The sequence below is a fragment of the Salvelinus fontinalis genome, chromosome 19 (assembly GCF_029448725.1).
Source record: "Salvelinus fontinalis isolate EN_2023a chromosome 19, ASM2944872v1, whole genome shotgun sequence".
In the NCBI taxonomy this organism is placed as follows: domain Eukaryota; kingdom Metazoa; phylum Chordata; class Actinopteri; order Salmoniformes; family Salmonidae; genus Salvelinus; species Salvelinus fontinalis.
The window spans coordinates 32325704-32350509 of record NC_074683.1 but is presented as its reverse complement, the minus strand read 5'-3'; the positions used below and the strand labels follow the sequence as shown (position 1 = coordinate 32350509).

Below are 24806 nucleotides of genomic sequence, written 5' to 3'. Positions count from 1 at the left end.
TTCCCTTGTCATTCCACCACCGTTACACTCGAGGAAACCAGGAATAAGGTCTAGTGAACCTGCCGGTTCCAAGTGGAAAAAGCATCTTCATTTTTTTGCACTCTAATTTATAAATGAACAAGAGCTATTGATAAGAGCTAGGTATATGAGTAATCGGTTTGAGAAGGGGATAGTAAATACACATAGACATTGTTTAAGATGATTTTTTTCTTATGATCCCTGGAGATGAATGTGAAACCAGCCATATCGAAGCAAACTGAAAATCACATCAACATGACATGTATTACGGGCCTTTTCCACAGTGAGGCTATAAATAGCTGTGCCGTTATTCTGAATTTTAATTGTGTGCCCTCATAATTTGTTGTTTTAATTATGGCCTACGCCCCAGGCTTTTCTTAGTTTTATTTCACATTTTGTCTCATGTTAAATATTAGCCACTATCGGGAGCCACTGTCAGTAATACCCACCTATATTTATAACTGTCACTTTAGTGTACGTTTTCTTCAATTTGTCGCCTACATTTAGCATCTTTCCATTCTGTGTACCTTTCTTTCCTCTGTCACGTCTGTGTAGTTGTTCCCAAGGGTCGCTAGCATTGGTGTATCATATTGGGCTAACTTAGGGCATGTAGCCTATTTGAATCATCATAGAACTCAGACCACACGTAGCAGGTTAAACCTGGAGCCTGGCACACGGTTCCCCATGACTGGACCGTTGTCATACACTTCCATGATTAGTGAGAATTAGGGTAGATTTGTTCAACCCCTATTGTACACTTTTCCCCACCTTTTTATCCAATATGGCCCCGTCAATGTGGATGGGGGCTTGCTCGGTCCTCCCTTCCTGTAGTCCACGGTCAGCTCCTTTGTCTTGCTGACGTTGAGGGAGAGGTTGTTGTCCTGGCACCACACTGCCAGGTCACTGTCCTTGTCCCTATAGGGTGCCTCATCGTTGTCAGTGATCAGGCCTACCACCATCGTGTCGTCAGCAAAACTTAATGATGGTGTTGGAGTCGTGCGCGGCCACACTGTCGTGGGTAAACAGGGAGTACAGGAGGGGACTAAGCATGCACCCCTGAGGGTCAGTGTGGCGGATGTGTTGTTGCCTTCCCACACCACCTGGGGTTGGCCTGTCAGGAAGTCCAGGATCCAGTAGCAGAGGAAGGTGTTCAGTCCCTGGGTCCTGAGCTTAGGGATAAGATTGGCGGGCAATATGGTGTTGAACGCTAAGCTGTAGTCATTGAACAGCATTCTGACATAGGTGTTCCTATTGTCCAGGTGGGAGAGGACAGCGTGGAGTGCAATACAGATTGCATCACCCTGGACCCAATACTATTTGCAGTATGTTTCCTATGCTGTAGGGGACATGCTGTAGATGTCCCCGCTGTAGATGTCTCCCCTTACTGTAGATATCCCCTATGCTCTTACTGTAGATGCAATGGTGTATCATCATAGATGTCCCATACGCTCTATGCAATTACTGTAGATGTCCCCTATGCTCTTACTGTAGATGTCCCCTATGCTCTTACTGTAGATGTCCCCTATGCTCTTACTGTAGATGTCCCTTATGCTCTTACTGTAGATGTCCCCTATGCTCTTACTGTAGATGTCCCCTATGCTCTTACTGTAGATGTCCCCTATGCTCTTACTGTAGATGTCCCCTATGCTCTTACTGTAGATGTCCCCTATGCTCTTACTGTAGATGTCCCCTATGCTCTTACTGTAGATGTCCCCTATGCTCTTACTGTAGATGTCCCCTATGCTCTTACTGTAGATGTCCCCTATGCTCTTACTGTAGATGTCCCCTTTGCTCTTACCGTAGATGTCCCCTATGCTCTTACTGTAGATGTCACCTACGCTCTTACTGTAGATGTCTCCTATGCTCTTACTGTAGATGTCCCCTACGCTCTTACTGTAGATGTCCCCTCTGCTCTTACTGTAGATGTCCCCTATGCTCTTACTGTAGATGTCCCCTAGGCTCTTACTGTAGATGTCCCCTACGCTCTTACTGTAGATGTCCCCTCCGCTCTTACTGTAGATGTCCCCTACGCTCTTACTGTAGATGTCCCCTCCGCTCTTACTGTAGATGTCCCCTACGCTCTTACTGTAGATGTCCCCTACGCTCTTACTGTAGATGTCCCCTATGCTCTTACTGTAGGTGTCCCCTATGCTCTTACTGTAGATGTCCCCTACGCTCTTACTGTAGATGTCCCCTACGCTCTTACTGTAGATGTCCCCTACGCTCTTACTGTAGATGTCCCCTACGCTCTTACTGTAGATGTCCCCTACGCTCTTACTGTAGATGTCCCCTACGCTCTTACTGTAGATGTCCCCTCCGCTCTTACTGTAGATGTCCCCTACGCTCTTACTGTAGATGTCCCCTACGCTCTTACTGTAGATGTCCCCTACGCTCTTACTGTAGATGTCCCCTACGCTCTTACTGTAGATGTCCCCTACGCTCTTACTGTAGATGTCCCCTACGCTCTTACTGTAGATGTCCCCTACGCTCTTACTGTAGATGTCCCCTACGCTCTTACTGTAGATGTCCCCTACGCTCTTACTGTAGATGTCCCCTACGCTCTTACTGTAGATGTCCCCTACGCTCTTACTGTAGATGTCCCCTCTGCTCTTAATGTAGATGTCCCCTACGCTCTTACTGTAGATGTCCCCTACGCTCTTACTGTAGATGTCCCCTACGCTCTTACTGTAGATGTCCCCTACGCTCTTACTGTAGATGTCCCCTACGCTCTTACTGTAGATGTCCCCTACGCTCTTACTGTAGATGTCCCCTACGCTCTTACTGTAGATGTCCCCTACGCTCTTACTGTAGATGTCCCCTCCGCTCTTACTGTAGATGTCTCCTCCGCTCTTACTGTAGTTGTTCCCTACGCTCTTACTGTAGATGTCCCCTATGCTCTTACTGTAGGTGTCCCCTCCGCTCTTACTGTAGATGTCCCCTAGGCTCTTACTGTAGATGTCCCCTACGCTCTTACTGTAGATGTTCCCTACGCTCTTACTGTAGATGTCTCCTCCGCTCTTACTGTAGTTGTTCCCTACGCTCTTACTGTAGATGTCCCCTAGGCTCTTACTGTAGATGTCCCCTCCGCTCTTACTGTAGATGTCTCCTATGCTCTTACTGTAGATAGCCCCTACACTCTTACTGTAGATGTCCCCTCCGCTCTTACTGTAGATGTCCCCTACACCTACACGACTCCTCCTGGGCTAAAAATAGTACATTCAGTATGTCAAGACGGAGGATCCTCAAGATATTCTTCAGAGTTTTTCCTTGCCAGGGAAACTCCTGACCCTAGTTCCAGCTCTGAATAAGGCCATTAACTAACCAATGACCTTTATTCCCTGTTCAACCTATATTTCTAGTGTATTTATTGTCTGAAGGTAGTGAGGTTAACGGGAGTCTACGTGGGCGGTACTTTCCATTTGATGACTTTCTTTGAATTGTTTAGATAATAACTACTGTATGCAAACAGACCGCATTTAACTATATCCTCCGTTTGATATGAAAATGTACTTCAATGTTATTTTAAACAAGAGGAAATGACAGTGACGGTCCCAAATGAGTCTTTTGGTCTCTTTTTGGTGTCGTGGGTTTAACAACAACAATCAATAATCAGACTATTACTGCAAATTACAGTTAGCTAGTTAATATGCTACTCACATATTCTGTGTTTTCCCCGTTGTATCTCTTTAAAAGTCTGCTCTCGAGTGGTGCAGCAGTCTAAGACCCTGCATCGCAGCGCTGGAGGCGTCACTACAGCCCTGGGTTCCATCCCAGGCTGTGTCACAGCCGTCCGTGACCGGGAGACCCATGAGGCGTCGGACTAATGGCCCAGCGTCGTCCGGGTTAGGGGAGGGTTTGGCCCAGCGTTGTCCGGGTTAGGGGAGGGTTTGGCCCAGCGTCGTCCGGGTTAGGGGAGGGTTTGGCCCAGCGTTGTCCAGGTTAGGGGAGGGTTTGGCCCAGCGTTGTCCAGGTTAGGGGAGGGTTTGGCCCAGCGTTGTCCGGGTTAGGGAGGGTTTGGCCCAGCATTGTCCGGGTTAGGGGAGGGTTTGGCCGGCCGGGATATCCTTGTCTCATCGTACTCTAGCGACTCTTTGTGGCGGCTGAGCGCCTGCAAGCTGACTTCAGTCGCCAGTCATTCGGTGTTTCCTCCAACGCATTGGTGCGGCTGGCTTCCCGGTTAAGCAAGCAGTGTGTCAATAAGCAGTGCGGCTTGGCAGGGTCGTGTTTCATAGGACGCATGGCTCTCGACCTTCGCCTCTCCCAAGTCCATAAGGGAGTTGCAATGATGAGACAAGACTGTAACTACCAATTGGATATTCTGAAATTGGGGAGAAAAAGCGGTAAAAGTAAATTAAAAAAGTATAATATTTACTGCCTGAATAGTAAAGCATTTGCCATGGTATGCAAATGAATGTCATTACTAGCTAGTAGTTGTAGCCTAGATGTGTGTGCCAAGTATCAGCGGAGGCCTCTCTCTCATCAATCCCTCTAAAACAGCAGGCCACAGTGGTCCCCTGTCAACATCAATACACTCCTATAAACCTCCAGGCTGTTCAAAGCCAGACTAAACCAGACATCACAACAGCAGCAAACAAACTGCGACAGGAGCAGCAGCAGTAACACAACACCCGGTCATACACTTTAACCCTCAGTCAGTCTCAGTCAGAGTTATTATATCTGCCTCAGTCAGAGTTATTATACACACACACACACACACACACACACACACACACACACACACACACACACACACACACACACACACACACACACACACACACACACACACACACACACACACACTGACACACAACACCCCTCCCCCATTCTCTCCTCCTCCTCAAATGAAAACTCTTTTGTTTAAAAAAAATAAGTGTTTATGTTAAAGGAATAATTTCTGGCTTAAATTATAAAAAAATGTCCTCTGCGGTCACCGACCAAAATGACACAGAGTCCGGGCTATTTCCTCCCTGTTTGAATTGTGTCCTGCATACTTGTGTCCCGCTGGTGTATTTAAAGTCTCTTTAATTAGACCCAGTTAGTAATCAACTGGTGCATATTGTTTATTTCAATTATAAGGGTCTGAAGGCTTTTATACAATGGAAGGGACAGACCTGTACTTTAAAGTGATACTTGGGGATTTTGGCAGTGAGGCCCTTCATCTACTTCCCCACAGTCAGATGAACTAGTGGATACCATTTTTATGACTGGAAGTCTATGGGTATCTTCTGGCATAGACACCCATTAACTTCCAGTCATAAAAATGCTATCCACAAGTTCATCTGACTCATTGCCAAAATCCGGAAGTATCCCCTTTAAGGCATAAGGCATTTAATGGTGGCCGGCCATTCATATTGTAGGCCTCAGAAAGGAGAGGAAGAGAGGAGAGTTTGCATTGTTGCCCTGCTGCCACGTTACAGGGTCAGAGAGATATACAGGACAAACATGTATTTTATTTTAGGGGATGTCCAACTGACTGGGCTGTGAATAGGAGTGAATTAAGGCAGGGAAGGGGGGAAAGCTAGTCAGTTGTACAACTGAATGCATTCAACTGAAATTAGTCTTCTGCATTTAACCCAACCCCTCTGAGTAGGCTGTGAATAGGAGTGAATAGGCTGTGAATAGGCTGTGAATAGAAGTGAGTAGGCTGTGAATAGGAGTGAGTAGGCTGCGAATAGGAGTGAGTAGGCTGTGAATAGGAGTGAGTAGGCTGTGAATAGGAGTGAGTAGGCTGTGAATAGGAGTGAGTAGGCTGTGAATAGAAGTGAGTAGGCTGTGAATAGGAGTGAGTAGGCTGTGAATAGGAGTGAGTAGGCTGCGAATAGGAGTGAGTAGGCTGCGAATAGGAGTGAGTAGGCTGCGAATAGGAGCGAGTAGGCTGCGAATAGGAGCGAGTAGGCTGCGAATAGGAGCGAGTAGGCTGCGAATAGGAGTGAGTAGGCTGTGAATAGGAGTGAATAGGCTGGAAATAGGAGGGAATAGGAGTGAATAGGCTGTGAATAGGAGTGAATAGGCTGTGAGTAGGCTGTGAATAGGCTGTGAATAGGAGTGAGTAGGCTGTGAATAGGAGTGAGTAGGCTGTGAATAGGAGTGAGTAGGCTGTGAATAGGAGTGAGTAGGCTGTGAATAGGAGTGAGTAGGCTGTGAATAGGAGTGAGTAGGCTGTGAATAGGAGTGAGTAGGCTGTGAATAGGAGTGAGTAGGCAGCGAATAGGAATGAATAGGCTGTGAATAGGAGTGAGTAGGCTGTGAGTAGGCTGTGAATAGGCTGTGAATAGGAGTGAGTAGGCTGCGAATAGGAGTGAGTAGGCTGCGAACAGGAGTGAGTAGGCTGCGAATAGGAGTGAGTAGGCTGCGAATAGGAGTGAGTAGGATGTGAATCGGAGTTAATAGGCTGTGAGTAGGCTGTGAATAGGCTGTGAATAGGAGTGAGTAGGCTGTGAATAGGAGTGAGTAGGCTGTGAATAGGCTGTGAATAGGAGTGAATAGGCTGTGAGTAGGCTGCGAATAGGAGTGAGTAGGCTGCGAATAGGAGTGAGTAGGCTGCGAATAGGAGTGAGTAGGCTGCGAATAGGAGTGAGTAGGCTGCGAATAGGAGTGAGTAGGCTGCGAATAGGAGTGAGTAGGTTGTGAATAGGAGTGAATAGGCTGGAAATAGGAGTGAGTAGGCTGTGAGTAGGCTGTGAATAGGAGTGAGTAGGCTGTGAATAGGAGTGAGTAGGCTGTGAATAGGAGTGAATAGGCTGTGAATAGGAGTGAGTAGGCTGTGAATAGGAGTGAATAGGCTGTGAATAGGAGTGAGTAGGCTGTGAATAGGAGTGAGTAGGCTGTGAGTAGGCTGTGAATAGGAGTGAGTAGGCTGTGAATAGGAGTGAGTAGGCTGTGAAGAGGAATGAATAGGCTGTGAATAGGAGTGCGTAGGCTGTGAATAGGAGTGAGTAGGACTACGTAGGCGTGTTGTGAATAGAAGGCCTGTCACTCACATTTGAGGCAGAAGTTACCCCTAACCACAGATCTAGGATCAGATTACCTTTAACCATTACCTCTTAATCTTAACTCTTCTTCGGATAAATAAATACATACAGTATCTGACCTTGTATCAGTGGTTAGGAGTAACTTCTACCTTCTCTGTCACACACTCTAGCCCTATTTATACCTGTCGTTAACATGTGTCCTTTGTCCTGATCTTGTTTGTTTACATTTATAAGATCTGATCGCAATCAGATCGCAATGCATTGTTTAATCGTCTACACTTATCGAAGAAGGTGGGCAGTCAGAATGTGGACAAGATCCGGACAAAGGCCGCATGTCAGGTATAAACACATCCCTTTTCCAGTCATACTTAAAACGTCACTTACAGAACAAAACAGTAATGGCAGAATGTATTTTTGCCCCTCACTGTTGTGTCCACTTATCCAGACAGACAGATGAATAGGAGTGCTGCTTTTGGTTATGATGATGTACAGTAGAGAGGTTGTGTGACTCATGCATGTGGGGTTTCCCATGGTGTGTGCCAAGGGCATGGGGGGCCTGAGGGGCTGCGCAACCTGGAACCAGTTTGGAATGAGGAGCTTTGTGTGTGCAGCTAGCCTGCAGCATCACTTAAGCCTTGTTCCACTGGATGGTGTGTGTTTTCTGTTTGTGTGTGTGTGTGCTTTCTGTCTGTTTGTGTGTGTGTACTAGGCACGTACACCCGTGTGTGTGTGTGTGTGTGTGTGTGTGTGTGTGTGTGTGTGTGTGTGTGTGTGTGTGTGTGTGTGTGTGTGTGTGTGTGTGTGTGTGTGTGTGTGTGTGTGTGTGTGTGTGTGTGTGTGTGAGAAAATGGGAAGAAAAGCCAAAGTGTTCGTGTGGATGGGCACACATTGGCACAAGCCACCAGTTGGCCACATGAAGGGACGTCTTTGGGAGTCAGAATGTTTATGTGGAAATAGGAACAATGATTTCTACTTTTACATATGGACATGAAGCAGGAGCCACATAACAAGGGACCAAAACTGATTCATTAATAATGAATACACCACTGGTATGCATGTGTATGCATACTTATACGTGTGCGTGTGCATGGGTGCATGAGAGTATGTGTGTCTGTAGCTGCGAGTGCACGTTCATGCTCCTCCATATTCACTGTGTTAGTTGATGTAGACTCATCTGGCTGGGAGGTGAGATGGCTAATCAAATATACTAATCACTGATAGGCCCCCTAGCCTATACCCTCCACTGTTCCTAGGCCCCCTAGCCTATACCCTCCACTGTCCCTAGGCCCCTTAGCCTATACCCTCCACTGTCCCTAGGCCCCCTAGCCTATACCCTCCACTGTTCCTAGGCCCCCTAGCCTATACCCTCCACTGTCCCTAGGCCCCCTGGCCTATACCCTCCACTGTCACTAGGCCCCCTAGCCTATACCCTCCACTGTCACTAGGCCCCCTAGCCTATACCCTCCACTGTCACTAGGCCCCCTAGCCTATACCCTCCACTCTCCCTCTCCCCTACTGTACGTAGGCCACCTAGGGTCAGCCTATACCCTCCACTGTCCCTAGGCCCCCTAGCCAACCAGCCTATCTCCTCCACTGTCCCCAGGCACCTTAGCCAGCCAGCCTACACCCTCCGCTGTCCCCAGGCCCCCTAGCCAGCCAGCCCTCCCCTCCCCTAGCCTATACCCTCCACTGTCCCTAGGCCCCCTAGCCTATACCCTCCACTGTCCCTAGGCCCCCTAGCCTTTACCCTCCACGGTCCCTAGGACCCTAGCCTATACCCTCCACTGTCCCTAGGCCCCTTAACCTGCCAGCCTATACCCTCCACTGCCCCTAGGCCCCCTAGCCTATACCCTCCACTGTCCCTAGGCCCCCTAGCCTATACCCTCCACTGTCCCTAGGCCCCTTAACCTGCCAGCCTATACCCTCCACTGCCCCTAGGCCCCCTAGCCTATACCCTCCACTGCCCCTAGGCCCCTTAACCTGCCAGCCTATACCCTCCACTGCCCCTAGGCCCCCTAGCCTGTACCCTCCACTGCCCCCAGGCCCCATAGCCTATACCCTCCACTGTCCCTAGGCCCCCTAGCCTATACCCTCGGCTGTCCACAGGTCCCCTAGCCAACCAACCTATACTCCCCACTGCCCCTAGGCCCCCTATCCAACCAGCCCATACCCTCCACTGCCCCTAGGTCCCCTAGCCAACCAGCCTATACCCTCCACTGCCCCCAGGCCCCCTAGCCTATACCCTCGGCTGTCCACAGGTCCCCTAGCCAACCAACCTATACTCCCCACTGCCCCTAGGCCCCCTAGCCAACCAGCCCATACCCTCCACTGCCCCTAGGCCCCCTAGCCAACCAGCCTATACCCTCCACTGCCCCTAGGTCCCCTAGGCAACCAGCCTATACCCTCCACTGCCCCTAGGCCCCCTAGCCTATACCCTCCGCTGTCCACAGGTCCCCTAGCCAACCAACCTATACCCTCCGCTGTCCACAGGCCCCCTAGCCTATACCCTCCGCTGTCCACAGGTCCCCTAGCCAACCAGCCTATACCCTCCACTGCCCCTAGGTCCCCTAGCCAACCAGCCTATACCCCCCACTGCCCCCAGGCCCCCTAGCCTATACCCTCGGCTGTCCACAGGCCCCCTAGCCTATACCCTCCGCTGTCCACAGGTCCCCTAACCAACCAGCCTATACCCTCCACTGCCCCTAGGTCCCCTAGCCAACCAGCCTATACCCTCCACTGCCCCCAGGCCCCCTAGCCTATACCCTCGGCTGTCCACAGGTCCCCTAGCCAACCAACCTATACTCCCCACTGCCCCTAGGCCCTCTAGCCAACCAGCCTATACCCTCCACTGCCCCTAGGCCCCCTAGCCAACCAGCCCATACCCTCCACTGCCCCTAGGCCCCCTAGCCAACCAGCCTATACCCTCCACTGCCCCTAGGTCCCCTAGCCAGTGAGCCTATACCCCCTACTGTACGTAGGCCACCTAGGGTCAGCCTATACCCTCCACTGTCCCTAGGCCCCCTAGCCAACCAGCCTATCTCCTCCACTGTCCCCAGGCACCTTAGCCAGCCAGCCTACACCCTCCGCTGTCCCCAGGCCCCCTAGCCAGCCAGCCCTCCCCTCCCCTGTCCCTAGGCCCTCCAGCCAGCCAGCAAATACCTTCCTCTGTCCATAGGCCCCCTAGCCAGCCAGCCTTTACCCTCCACTGCACAATGAGACACACAATGAGGAAAACAGACCAGCTCTTCCAAATGAAAGCTAACCGAGCTATGTAAACAGAAAGCACAGAGAGAGGAGAGAGAAAATGAACTGAGAAGGAGAGAGGGTGGAGGAGGGTGAAGGGAGGAGAGAGGGCAGTTATACACAAATTGTCTTCATCTGTCTCCATAGCTTTTCCTCTCTAATTCAGTATTTTGGGAATCTACTGTATCTGTCCACAGATACATTGCTAGTAGAAGAGGAAACGCTAGAGTTCCTTGCCTCTTGCTGGGACGGAAAGATTGGGTCATTTAACCCATCTTCGGTGCAGGGCACAACTCAGTCTAACACCTATTGTTGAAAGAATAGGAAGTAAATGTGTTTTGCATGACACTGGAGCTGTTTGACTATTACATTTTGCTGTGTGTGTACACGTATGTAAAACTTGGCTCCGTGTTTGTGTCGGTGTGTGTGTGAGACAGCATCCCTGTTAGATCTATGTAGAGCTCCTACAGTCAGTAAGAGAAAGACAGAGGGAGAGAGAGAGAAGAGGGGGATGGGAGAAGGGAGAGAGAGAGAGAGAGAGGGGATCTGTCCAGGCCCTGTCTGGATCTCATTTAGAGGATAGTAATGTGATTAGCATTGTTTACTTTTCACAGCTCCAGTCAGCCAGAGTCTCAGGAAGGCCCTGTGTGTGTGTGTGTGTGTGTGTGTGTGTGTGTGTGTGTGTGTGTGTGTGTGTGTGTGTGTGTGTGTGTGTGTGTGTGTGTGTGTGTGTGTGTGTGTGTGTGTGTGTGTGTGTGTGTGTGTGTTCTTGCTATTTGTACCTAACATCTTACACAGATATTCTCCATCTCCTTCTTCAACAGTCATTATCTCTGTTTGTAGATTGAGGTTGTCGATGGACACAGCCTTTGATCCAAAATGAAAGAACAGCCAGAAACTACAGAGAAGGACAGTGTATAATGTGGTGTTAAAGTGGTGAAGGACAAACCATCAGACATAATGTATCTCAGTGGAGGCTGCGGAGGGGAGAACGACTCATAATAATGTCTGGAATGGAGTCTAACATAGATTCATTGAATAACATAGATTTCTAAATTTATTTTGCAACGCTCGCGCACGTGACGCGAATGGTATAGTCAGCCTGTTACTGTCGGGGGAATAATGATCTGACCAAGATCCAACTCGGATGGGAACATTGTCTTTTTTTGTGTGTGTGATTAAATCACCATTGGAGCATAACAGAGTTAAGGACATTTCTGTTTTCTTTGATACGTTCTTCTGTCCTGCAGTTGGATGTGTATATTTAATATTTTTTCCCGGGTGAATGATGACAGCCACGAGCAACACTAGACAATCTTCGTCTCTCAGGCAATATAGTGGTCAATTATACGGCAGGTAATTTTTTGTTGTTGTGCAGGCTGTGACAAAAACCTGCACCACTGGATTTGTGGCGGCAGGGGTTAGGGGATCTCTCCCAACGCTGACAAATCTATTCTATAGAAAAGTGACCTCTTATCACCCTGTTAGCCCAACCCATCCCACCCATCCCTCACACAACGGGCGCCTCTTTTACGGCCTTCAATTTTAGTTGATCAAACAATCATTGACCTGTTTTATTGCAGGTATTAGTGAGTGGGTTGACGAGTTACCCCCTTACACACTGTCTTGTCTGTCTGCTGCATTGCCATCTTCTGCTCTTCTCCCCTGCTATAAAAGACTAGTGGCAGACCAGGTGTGTGTGTGTGTGTGTGTGTGTGTGTGTGTGTGTGTGTGTGTGTGTGTGTGTGTGTGTGTGTGTGTGTGTGTGTGTGTGTGTGTGTGTGTGTGTGTGTGTGTGTGTGTGTGTGTAGGGTGGGGGGGATAGGGCTAGCTGGTTGGGTGTCTCTTCCATAGCTGATAAGATTCTATTAGATAAGGTTTTATCTGTTGTTCCTCTGTCTGCTTTACAGCCTTGCTGAATGAACTGTTACACTGGGACTGGGAGAGAAAGACCTTCACACACACACACGCACACACACACACACACACACACACACACACACACACACACACACGCACACACACCTTGACAGATATCCATGAGCACGTAAACACAAACACAGACAGCAAACACACACGTTCACACACTCAGACAGACAGACAGATAGGGAGTCATGTGCCAACTGGCACTTTGTTAGCACAGATTGACTTTGAAAATTGGATTTCTGTACATGTCATGAAGACATCGGGAAATTCCTTAAAAACCGTCCACTAGGGGCAACAGTGAGCGTTATTACCATCAGTAATCGCATGACTCCGGATCCAAAGGTTGAGTGTTCAATCCCAAGGTTGACATTTTTTTACCCTATCACAAACCTTAACCCTTAACTTAACCATCGGGACTGAACCCTATCACAAACCTTAACCCTTAACTTAACCATCGGGACTGAACCCTATCACAAACCTTAACCCTTAACTTAACCATCGGGACTGAACCCTATCACAAACGTTAACCCTTAACTTAACCATCGGGACTGAACCCTATCACAAACCTTAACCCTTAACTTAACCATCGGGACTGAACCCTATCACAAACGTTAACCCTTAACTTAACCATCGGGACTGAACCCTATCACAAACCTTAACCCTTAACTTAACCATCGGGACTGAACCCTATCACAAACCTTAACCCTTAACTTAACCATCGGGACTGAACCCTATCACAAACCTTAACCCTTAACTTAACCATCGGGACTGAACCCTATCACAACCTTAACCCTTAACTTAACCATCGGGACTGAACCCTATCACAAACCTTAACCCTTAACTTAACCATCGGGACTGAACCCTATCACAAACCTTAACCCTTAACTTAACCATCGGGACTGAACCCTATCACAACCTTAACCCTTAACTGGGGCGGCAGTGTAGCCTAGTGGTTAGAGCATTGGACTAGTAACCGAAAGGTTGCAAGTTCGCATCCCCGAGCTGACAAGGTACATGTCACGTTCCTGACCTGTTTTCCTTTGTTTTGTATTTATTTTAGTTGGTCAGGGCGTGAGTTGGGTGGGTTGTCTATGGTTGATTTTCTATGTTGGGATTTTGTGTTCGGCCTGGTATGATTCTCAATCAGAGACAGCTGTCAATCGTTGTCCCTGATTGAGAATCATACTTAGGCAGCCAGGGTTTCACTTGTGTTTTGTGGGTGTTTGTTCCTGTGGAGGTTTTGTTGCCACACAGGACGATTTCGGTTTTGTCACGTTGGTTGTTTTTGTATTTTGAAGTGTTTTGTTGATTTTCATTAAAAGAATGAACACTAACCACTCTGCGTTTTGGTCCCCACCTTCTGTCAGCGAGGACAGCCGTAACAGTTCAAATCTGTCATTCGTTCCAATGTTCCTGGGACACACACACACACACACGGGGTTACCGTTAACTACTGTGGTGTTGATATTTTGGAACAATATAATGATGTTGTGTGCTGAGGAGATCAAGAGATCAAGTGAAGTTTACCTCTCTATATTACCTGTGTGTGTGAATTTTACCTCCTCATATTACCTGTGTGTGAAGTTCACCTCTCCATATTACCTGTGTGTGTGAAGTTTACCTCCTCATATTGCCTGTGTGTGTGAAGTTTACCTCCTCATAAAACCTGTGTGTGTGAAGTTTACCTCTCCATATTACCTGTGTGTGAAGTTTACCTCCTCATATTGCCTGTGTGTGTGAAGTTTACCTCTCCATATTACCTGTGTGTGTGAAGTTTACCTTCTCATATTACCTGTGTGTGAAGTTTACCTTCTCATATTGCCTGTGTGTGTGAAGTTTACCTCTCCATATTACCTGTGTGTGTGAAGTTTACCTCCTCATATTACCTGTGTGTGAAGTTTACCTTCTCATATTACCTGTGTGTGTGAAGTTTACCTCTCCATATTACCTGTGTGTGTGAAGTTTACCTCCTCATATTACCTGTGTGTGTGAAGTTTACCTCCTCATATTACCTGTGTGTGTGAAGTTTACCTCTCCATATTACCTGTGTGTGTGAAGTTTACCTCCTCATATTACCTGTGTGTGTGAAGTTTACCTCTTCATATTACCTGTGTGTGTGAAGTTTACCTCCTCATATTACCTGTGTGTGTGAAGTTTACCTCTTCATATTACCTGTGTGTGTGAAGTTTACCTCCTCATATTACCTGTGTGTGTGAAGTTTACCTCCTCATATTACCTGTGTGTGAAGTTTACCTCCTCATATTGCCTGTGTGTGAAGTTTACCTCCTCATATTACCTGTGTGTGTGAAGTTTACCTCTCTATATTGCCTGTGTGTGTGAGCAAGGGAGGGTGGGAGCATACATTTGTATCTCACTAATCATCTCTCTCTCTCTCTCTCTCTCTCTCTCTCTCTCTCTCTCTCTCTCTCTCTCTCTCTCTTTCTCTCTCTCTCTCTCTCTCTCTCAGGCATCATCAAGGTGGGTCATTGGAACCCTCTGCCCATCCACTTCCTAACAGACGCTCCTCAAGCCACAGTGGCTGACATGCTGCTGGACGTCTATCACATGGTCACTCTCCACATACAGCTACAGAGGTGTGTGTGTGTTTTGCGTGTGTGTTACTGTAAGGGTGAGGAGGAAAATGTGATTTGCAGATACAGCTTTAGCTACACAGCACAGTGACAATTTATTGAAAGGCTTTTTCACTGTTTAGAAATAGATGGATTTCACATTCCAATTGTTGGAATAAAGTTGGAATTAGTTGGAGTTACTGAATCGGAATTTAGTTCCTTTGGGGGACTGATCTCATCTTGGCATATTCTACACTTTCACAATATATTCTCATAGTTCAACAGTTTACCATAGTTAAAATTGTGAGTGATCCAAGGAGACAGCTAGCCCAGATCCCAGCACCAGAGATTTATTTATTATCTGCCTTTCTCTCTCAAAGGGATTTCATGCCAGTAACTTGCAGATGGATTTCATGCCAGTAACTTGCAGATGGATTTCATACCAGTAACTTGCAGATGGATTTCATACCAGTAACTTGCAGATGGATTTCATACCAGTAACTTGCAGATGGATTTCATACCAGTAACTTGCAGATGGATTTCATACCAGTAACTTGCAGATGGATTTCATACCAGTAACTTGCAGATGGATTTCATGCCAGTAACTTGCAGATGGATTTCATACCAGTAACTTGCAGATGGATTTCATACCAGTAACTTGCAGATGGATTTCATACCAGTAACTTGCAGATGGATTTCATGCCAGTAACTTGCAGATGGATTTCATACCAGTAACTTGCAGATGGATTTCATACCAGTAACTTGCAGAGGGCTTTCATTGCAGTAACTTGCAGAGGGCTTTCATTGCAGTAACTTGCAGATGGATTTCATACCAGTAACTTGCAGATGGATTTCATGCCAGTAACTTGCAGAGGGCTTTCATTGCAGTAACTTGCAGAGGGCTTTCATTGCAGTAACTTGCAGTTTCCCAAAGAGTGAGTGAAGATGTTCCTGATAAATGGAGATAGATAGACTACAGATGAGTGGATTGTGGTCGGTATTGTGTTGTTGCATACCATCCAGCTTTGTTTACATCTGTCTCCATGGTGATGGTTTCACCTGACAACCGGTATTGCCCTCAGTGACTGATAGGAGTTGAGGCAAATACATGTGTGGTTTGTGGAATAATACAGTCTCTGGATGTGATACACTACATGACCAAATGTGTGTGGATGTCTGCTTGTCGAACATTTCATTCCAAAATCATGGGCATTAATATGGAGTTGGACCCCCCTTTGTTGCTATAACAGCCTCCACTCTTATGGGAAGGCTTTCCACTAGATGTTGGAACATTGCTGCGGGGACTTGCTTCCATTCAGCCATAAGAGAATTAGTAAGGTCAGGCACTGATGTTGGGTGATTAGGCCTGGCTCGCAGTCTGCGTTACAATTCATCGCAAAGGTGTTCGATGGAGTTGAGGTCAGGGCTCTGCGCGGGCCAGTCAAGTTCTTCCACACCGATCTCGACAAACCCTTTCTGTATGGACCTCGTTTTGTGCACGGGGGCATTGTCATGCTGAAACAGAAAAGGGCCTTCCCCAGACTGTTGCCACAAAGTTGAAAGCACATAATTAAATCAAAACAAATGTTATTGGTCACATACACGTGATTAGCAGATGTTAGTGTGGGTGTAGCAAAATGCTTGTGCTTCTAGCTCCGACAGTGCAGTAATATCTAACAAGTAAATATAACAAATTACACAACATATACCCAATACACACAAATCTAAGTAGGAATGAATTAAGACTATATACATATGGATGAGCGATTTCAGAGTGGAGTGGACTAAGATACTGTAGAATAGTATAGAAAACAGTATATACATATGAGATGAGTAATGCAAGATATGTAAACATTAAGTGACTAAGATACGGTAGAATAGTATAGAATACAGTATATACATATGAGATGACTAATGCAAGATATGTAAACATTAAGTGACTAAGATACTATAGAATAGTATAGAATACAGTATATACATATAAGACGGGTAATGCCAGATATGTAAACATTATCGTTGTAGCATCGTAGCGTTAAGATGTCCCTTCACTGGAACTAAGGGGCCCGAACCATGAAAAACAGCCCCAGACCATTATTCCTCCTCCACCAAACATTACAGTTGGCACCAAGCATTCGGGCAGGTAGTGTTCTCCTGGCATCCGCCAAACCCAGATTCGTCCATCGGACTGCCAGATGATGAAACGTGATTCATTACTCCAAAGAACGCGTTTCCAATGGCGCCGAGCTTTACACCCCTCCAGCCGACGGTTGGCATTGCACATGGTGATCTTACACTTGTGTGCGGCTGCTCAGCCATTTAAACCCGTTTTATGAAGCTCCCGACAAACAGTTCTTGTGCTGACGTTGCTTCCAGAGGCAGATTGGAAATCGGTAGTGAGTGTTGAACTCGGTAATGAGTTTTATGTGCTTCAGCACTTGGCGGTCCCGTTCTGTGAGCTTGTGTGGCCTACCACTTCGCGGCTGAGCCGTTGTTGTTCCTAGACGTTTACACTTCACAATAACAGCACTTACAGTTGACGGGGGCAGCTCTAGCAGGGCAGAAATTTGACAAACTGACTTGTTGGAAAGGTGGCATCCTATGACGGTGCCATGTTGAAATTCACTGAGCTCTTCACTAAGGCCATTCTACTGCCAATGTTTGTCTATGGAGATTGGAAGGCTGTGGGCTCGATTTTATACACCAGTCAACAACGGTGTGGCTGAAATAGCGTAATCCACTAATTTGAAGGGGTGTCCACATACTTTTGTATATATAGTGTATGAATGTGCATTCCAATTCCCTAGTTATTGACAAGAATTATGACCTAAAGAATTCAGTATGATGTAGTGAGGAACTTACACAAAGCTGGTGCAACCTAGCCTGGTTAAACCAGACTGAATGGAGTGTTCAGTCTAGTTTACCCAGGCTAGGTGCAACCAGCCCCAGGACAGGAAGTATGTGACTGACTTCGTTTAACGTTCTGTAGCTTTGCCAAGCTGGAGGATCTTCCGTCAGAGCAGTGGAACCACGCCACGGTGAGGAACGCTCTTAAGGAGCTTCTCAAGGAGATGAACCAAAGCACACTGGCTAAGGAGTGCCCTCTGTCACAGGTAATACTTCAGCCCTATCAAACCTCCACAACAGTCCATTACTATACTGATTTGCTAAATTCTCTCACAATTGGTGGGTGGAGGGCTTAACAGCCTCTGTTCCTAAGCAGGTTCAGCATCAACCTTTTTGCACGGACTACTACATACTGCCCAAAACAAAGCATTAGCCCTGGGTTAAATAATGCATGTGTGAAACAAGGGAAAGTTAGCCCGAGGCCACTGGGACAGTCTCATTCCTGGGGTGGAAGATAGGCCTGGGTTTAAGGCAATGCAGGGTAACAGGGCCCTTATGTCTGGCTAAGCCTATTCCTCATCAGTGTGTGGTGCTGTCTGGATGAGAGGGTGTTGATCTCTGCCATATGTGGCTGCTGAGGGGCTTTAATTCCATGGGGGGCTTCCTCTGGTGATATATGTCTTCTTCAATGATCGTGTGTGTGTGAGAGACCATGCAAATTTGTCTCCAGTCAATCCCCTCTCCCTCTCTCTCACTCTCTCTCTCCCTCTCTATCCCTCTCTATCCCTCTCCCTCTCTCTTTCTCCCCCTCTCTCCCTCTCTATCCCTCTCCCTCTCTCCCCCTCCCTCTCCCTCTCTATCCCTTTCCCTCTCTCTCTCCCTCTCCATTCCTCTCTCTCTCAATTCAATTCAATTCAAATGACTTTATTGACATGGCATGTTCATTATTACTTACATTGTCAAAGTATACATATCGAAAAAAAAATATATATATTTATATATAAATAAATGTTGGGACCAACAGCAATAATAATAGTAGTAGTGGACATGGGATTACCATTAACAACAACTACAACAACAATATTAATCAGAACAACAATACATTAAAGCAATGGTAGTAGACCAGTGTCAACATGACTGAGAAGACACATGACATGGTATGAAAGACAAAACAAAACAAGATGGGAAATATTATCGACATTACTTTGCACTTTTCACTGGCTGTCCCTCAGGTTGTGGCAGGAGGACACATTTTGGCTTTTCACTGGCTGTCCCTCAGGTTGTGGCAGGAGGACACATTTTGGCTTTTCACTGGCTGTCCCTCAGGTTGTGGCAGGAGGACACATATTTGGCTGCCAAAATGCACATTTTGGCTTTTCACCCAATAAATATTTGTTTTTTTCTTCATCTTTTATAGTTTCAAATTCTTTGTATTGAATTATAATTTTGGGAAATAAATATTCTCTTAGGTCTGAGTATTTGTCACAGTGTAATAGGAAATGCAGCTCTGTCTCTACCTCTCCCCTCGAGCAGAGTGAGCACAGCCTGTCCTCTCTGGGCAGCCAGGTTTGTCCGTGACGACCAGTCTCTATAGCCAGACTGCTCACTGAGTCTGTACCTAGTCAAGGTTTTCCTCAGTTTTCTATCAGTCGCAGTGGTCAGATAGTCTGCCACCATGTACTGTCTGTTTAGAGCCAAATAGCATTGAAGTTCACTTAGATTTTTTGTGGTGTCTTTCCAATAGGTGATATATTTTTATTTTTGTTTTGTGATGATTTGGTAGGGCCAGATTTTCTGAGTGCTGTCCCGAGGCTCTATGGGGTTGGTTTGGGTTGGTGAACTGAGCCTCAGAACCAGCTGGCTGAGGGGACTCTTCTCTTGTTTCATCTCTTGACATTGTAGAGCTGTGTGTTGGAATGTTTTGGGGTCACTTGTTTTTAGATGGTTGTAAAATTTGATGGCTCTTTTTTCTATTTGAATGAGGAGGGGGTATTGGCCCAATTCTGCCCTACATGCGTTATTTGGAGTTTTTCTTTGCACTTGCAATACAGTCTTGCAAAACTCTGCATGCAGTATTTTGATTGGATGTTTGTCCCATTTGGTAAATTCATTTTTAGAGATTGGACCGCATACTTCACTGCCATATAGAGCAATTGGTTCTATAACTGATTGGATTTTTTTTGCCAGATTCTAATTGGAATTTCGATTTTGATGTTCCTTTTAAATGGCATAGAATGCTCTTCTTGCTTTGTCTCTCAGCTCATTCACAGCCATGTCCCGTGTGGCTCAGTTGGTAGACACGGGTACACGGTCCCGTGTGGCTCAGTTGGTAGAGCATGGCACTTGCAACGCCAGGGTTGTGGGTTCGATTCCCACGGGGGGCCAGTACAAAAAAGTATGAATGTATGTACTTGTAAGTCGCTCTGGATAAGAGCGTCTGCTAAATGACTTAAATGTAAATGTAAATGTAAATGTGAAAGCTACCTGTGTTGCTGATATTTAGTCCTAGATATTTGTAGTTTTTGGTGTGTTCTAATAGAAGTGTGTCCAAATAGAATTTATATTTGTCATCCTTATTTCCGGACCTTTTTTGGAATATCATTATATTTGGTTTGTTTAGGTTAACGGTCAGAGCCCAGGTCTGACAGAACCTGTGAAGACGATCTAGGTGCTGCTGTAACCCCTCTTTAGTGGGAGACAGCAGCACCGGGTCATCTGCGTACAGCAGACACTTGATTTCAGTGTTGTGTAGGGTGATACCAGGTGCTGCCGATTCTTCTAATGTTTTTGCCAATTCATTAATGTAGATGTTAAATAGTGTTGGACTTATTGGGCAGCCCTGTTTAACTCCCCGTCCCTGAGAGAAGAAGTCTGTTTGCTTGTTGCCAATTTTAACCGCACATTTGTTTTTAGTGTACATTGATTTAATAAAATCATATGTTCTCCCTCCAATACCACTTTCTATTAGTTTATAAAAAAGACCTTCGTGCCAAATTGAATCAAATGCTTTCTTGAAATCTACAAAACACGAATAGATTTTGCCTTTGTTTTGGTTAACTTGTTTATCAATTAGAGTGTGGAGGGTGTAAATGTGGTCTGTTGTACGATATTTTTTTTTGAAATCCAATCTGGCTTCTGCTCAGGACGTTGTGTTCGTCAAGGAAATGATGTAGTCTGCTATTTATAATACTGCATAGAATTTTCCCCAAGTTGCTGTTAACGCAAATTCCTCTGTAATTATTTGGGTCAAATTTGTCTCCATTTTTATAGATTGGTGTGATCAATCCCTGGTTCCAAATATCGGAGAAAATACCTGCAGTGAGGATAATGTTGAAGAGTTTGAGTATAGCCAATTTGAATTCCTCATGATGAGGTTTGTTTAATTTATTCCAATTGTCCCAGAAGTGGTTTGATTCTATGGATTCCTCAATTCCATCCAGCTGATTTCTAATGTGCTGTTCCTTTTTTGTTCTTAGGGTGTGTTTGTATTGCTTCAGTGTTTCCCCATATTGAAGGCGTATATTTTTGTTGTCTGGTTCTCTGTCTTTTTGATTAGATATATTTCTCAATGACTTTCTTAGATTTTTGCAATCATTATCAAACCATTTTTCATGATCTGTTATTTTTCGTTTGCTCTTATGCTTCTTTAAATTAGCCAAGGAGGCTAATTTGTCAAATGTAAAGTTTATGTTCCAAACGGCCAAATTTACACCTTCATTGCTGAAGGAGAATGTTAAGGCTAAAAAGTTGTCCAGGAGAGATTGTATTTTTTGGCTACTAATTGCTTTTTAGTAGATGTCTGTACTGTTTGCACTCCATCTATAGGCCTGTTTAGTACCATGTAATTTATTGGGCCGTGATGCTTCATGGTTGGGTTCTGCTCTTCTCAGATACACTGTGATTTTACTGTGGTCTGAGAGAGGTGTTAGTGGGCTGACTGTGAAGGCTCTGAGAGACTCTGGGTTTAGGTCGGTGAGGAAGTAGTCTACAGTGCTGCTGCCAAGGGATGAGCTTTAGGTGTACCTACCAAAAGAGTCCCCTCTCAGCCTACCATTGACTATGTACAGACCCAGTGTTCGACAGAGCTTCAGGAGCTGTACTCCGTTTTTGTTTTTCACTTTGTTTCTGTGGGGGTATGTGGGGAGGGAAAGGTTGTTGCTTCCTGGTAGGTGTTTATCCCCATGACTGTTAATAGTGTCTTGTTCTTCTGCTGTTCTAGCATTCAGGTCTCCACAGACCAGTATGTTGCCTTGGGCCTGAAAGTGACTAATCTCCCCCTCTAGAATGGAGAAACTCTCTTCGTTGAAGTAGGGTGACTCTGAGGGGGGAATGTATGTGGCACAGAGGAAGACGTTTTTATCTGTTAAGATATCTGTCCTTGTTGATTTTTAACCAGATAAAGAATTCTCCTGTTTTGATCAATTCGATTGAATGAATTAGTTCAGATTTATACCATATTAGCATTCCCCCTGAGTCTCTGCCCTGTCCGATTCCTTTTAATTTAGTGGATGTATGATTATCTCCCTATAACCTAGTGGACAGCCAATGGAAACATCACCTCTGCACCATGTTTCCTGTAGTACTACAATATCACCATCATCAATTTTTTTCAGGAAGTCTGGGCTTCTGCTCTTTAGCCCAAAAGCAGAGGACTTCAATCCTTGTAAATTCCAAAATAATAATATATATAAATAATAAATTATCTCTCTCTCTCCAGAGTATGATTTCCTCGATAGTAAACAGCTCCTACTATGCCAATGTCTCCACTGCCAAATGCCAGGAGTTTGGACGCTGGTACAAGAAGTATAAGAAAATCAAAGGTGAGCGTTGTGACCCCTTGGGACCTCCAGCTGGCATGGACCATTCTCTCTTGTACACCATCAACCCCCTTCTCACAGCCACTTTACAAACTGTCTCCTATCCTTCCTTAACCTAAAACAGACAATGATTATCATGTACTTTATTTGGGCAAGCCATTTGAGTGACAGCCTCTTAGCGGCCAATGGCCATTCCCAGTTCTGTCCTGGGCTGACCCCTCGCTGGTGTCTGAAAGTCTGTCACGCAGACTCTTCAGTGTTGCCTGTTAACTGACATCCCCTTCACGCAGACTCTTCAGTGTTGCCTGTTAACTGACATCCCCTTCACGCAGACTCTTCAGTGTTGCCTGTTAACTGACATCCCCTTCACGCAGACTCTTCAGTGTTGCCTGTTAACTGACATCCCCTTCACACAGACTCTTCAGTGTTGCCTGTTAACTGACATCCCCTTCACACAGACTCTTCAGTGTTGCCTGTTAACTGACATCCCCTTCACACAGACTCTTCAGTGTTGCCTGTTAACTGACATCCCCTTCACACAGACTCTTCAGTGTTGCCTGTTAACTGACATCCCCTTCACACAGACTTCTCAGTGTTGCCTGTTAACTGACATCCCCTTCACACAGACTCTTCAGTGTTGCTTGTTAACTGACATCCCCTTCACACAGACTCTTCAGTGTTGCCTGTTAACTGACATCCCCTTCACACAGACTCTTTAGTGTTGCCTGTTAACTGACATCCCCTTCACACAGACTCTTCAGTGTTGCCTGTTAACTGACATCCCCTTCACACAGACTCTTCAGTGTTGCCTGTTAACTGACACCCCCTTCACACAGACTCTTCAGTGTTGCCTGTTAACTGACATCCCCTTCACACAGACTCTTCAGTGTTGCCTGTTAACTGACATCCCCTTCACACAGACTCTTCAGTGTTGCCTGTTAACTGACATCCCCTTCACACAGACTCTTCAGTGTTGCCTGTTAACTGACATCCCCTTCACACAGACTCTTCAGTGTTGCCTGTTAACTGACATCCCCTTCACACAGACTCTTCAGTGTTGCCTGTTAACTGACATCCCCTTCACACAGACTCTTCAGTGTTGCCTGTTAACTGACATCCCCTTCACACAGACTCTTTAGTGTTGCCTGTTAACTGACATCCCCTTCACACAGACTCTTCAGTGTTGCCTGTTAACTGACATCCCCTTCACACAGACTCATCAGTGTAACCACAGGGGGCGCTACAGTACAACACAGGCCTGCTTCACAGTACCCCACAGACCACTGTCCCCACCCCACTTCTGTCTGTCTGTCTGTCTGTCTGTCTGTCTGTCTGTCTGTCTGTCTGTCTGTCTGTCTCTGTCTGTCTGTCTGTTACACAGCCTGCACGGGACAATTTCTCCTCTCCTCTCCAGCCTGCTTGTCCTCCATTGCACACACACACTCCCATCCCCCATAGCTCTATTATTACCCTGCCTTATCCCCAAACACAGAGAGACCAGAGGAGAATAAAGTGATGTGGAGGGAGGCAGCGGTTGTCTGGCAGAGTGAGTTGATGCAGTGCTGGGTTACACAGCCACTCCACTATTAGTTCTGGCCTCTGACTGGCAGGGAGAAACACATGCTGATCGCTCGCTAGCCTCCAGATGTGGACCCAGAGAGTAATCTCTCGTGGACAGATTCAGGCAGTGACAACTTTCGCAACCAAGATTACCCAGAGAGTAAAGGGGTGATCACCCGTTGGCTGGCTGTCCTGTCAGTCATAGTTGAGTGCAGATAGGTGAAGAGGAATGTGTATATGTGTGTGTTGTGAGGTGTTTTGCATCTCACCCTATCTCTCTCTCGTTTCCTAGGAGATTATCAGGAGAAGATGTGGCCAGGAAGAGAACATTCTGAAATCAAAGGTGACGAATCTACTGTTTGTACTGTTTCTATGGTTAACTGAAGTTAGGATTTGTCCCGTGGTGTTAGACAAGCACCACACTCATCTCCCCATCCCCCTCCCCCACATTCCTTTCCCTTCCCCAGTGGAGAGAGACAGCCTGGCAGACTTCTATGTCCTGGGCCAGCGTCCCCCTCCCCACCTGGCCAGCCTGGCCCAGCTCAGCCACCTCGGAGGGGGTGGAGGTGCTCTCCTCAAGGGTGGCTCCGGGGACCCCCAAAACCCCTCCCAACGCCCCCAACAACAACAACAATCTCAACAACAACACCCCCCCTCTCCCCATGGCCAGCACCACAACAGCCCCCCTCTACGTGGCCAGGTCCCCCCTCCCGGCCCTCCAACCTCCCTCCAACCTCTCCTCGGCCCAGGTGGGCTTCTCTCCCCCCAGCTCAGCCCTCAGCTGGTTCGACAGCAGCTAGCCATGGCTCACCTCATCAACCAGCAGCTAGCTGTTAGCCGCCTGCTAGCCCACC

General features: G+C 46.5%; 1 protein-coding gene across 2 annotated transcripts in view; it reads left to right on the top strand.

Annotated features, from left to right (window-relative positions):
- LOC129816626 (DNA-binding protein SATB2-like) overlaps window positions 1-24806 on the top strand; it is an 89690-nt gene that overhangs the window by 49373 nt on the left and 15511 nt on the right. For both annotated transcript variants that reach the window (XM_055871340.1, XM_055871339.1), the window contains exons 4-8: window positions 14629-14755; window positions 17718-17841; window positions 22293-22395; window positions 24245-24295; window positions 24420-24806. The exon at window positions 24420-24806 is cut by the window's right edge and continues 203 nt beyond it. In XM_055871340.1, coding sequence (XP_055727315.1) covers window positions 14629-14755; window positions 17718-17841; window positions 22293-22395; window positions 24245-24295; window positions 24420-24806 — 792 coding nt within the window. The remainder of the gene's footprint in view (window positions 1-14628; window positions 14756-17717; window positions 17842-22292; window positions 22396-24244; window positions 24296-24419) is intronic.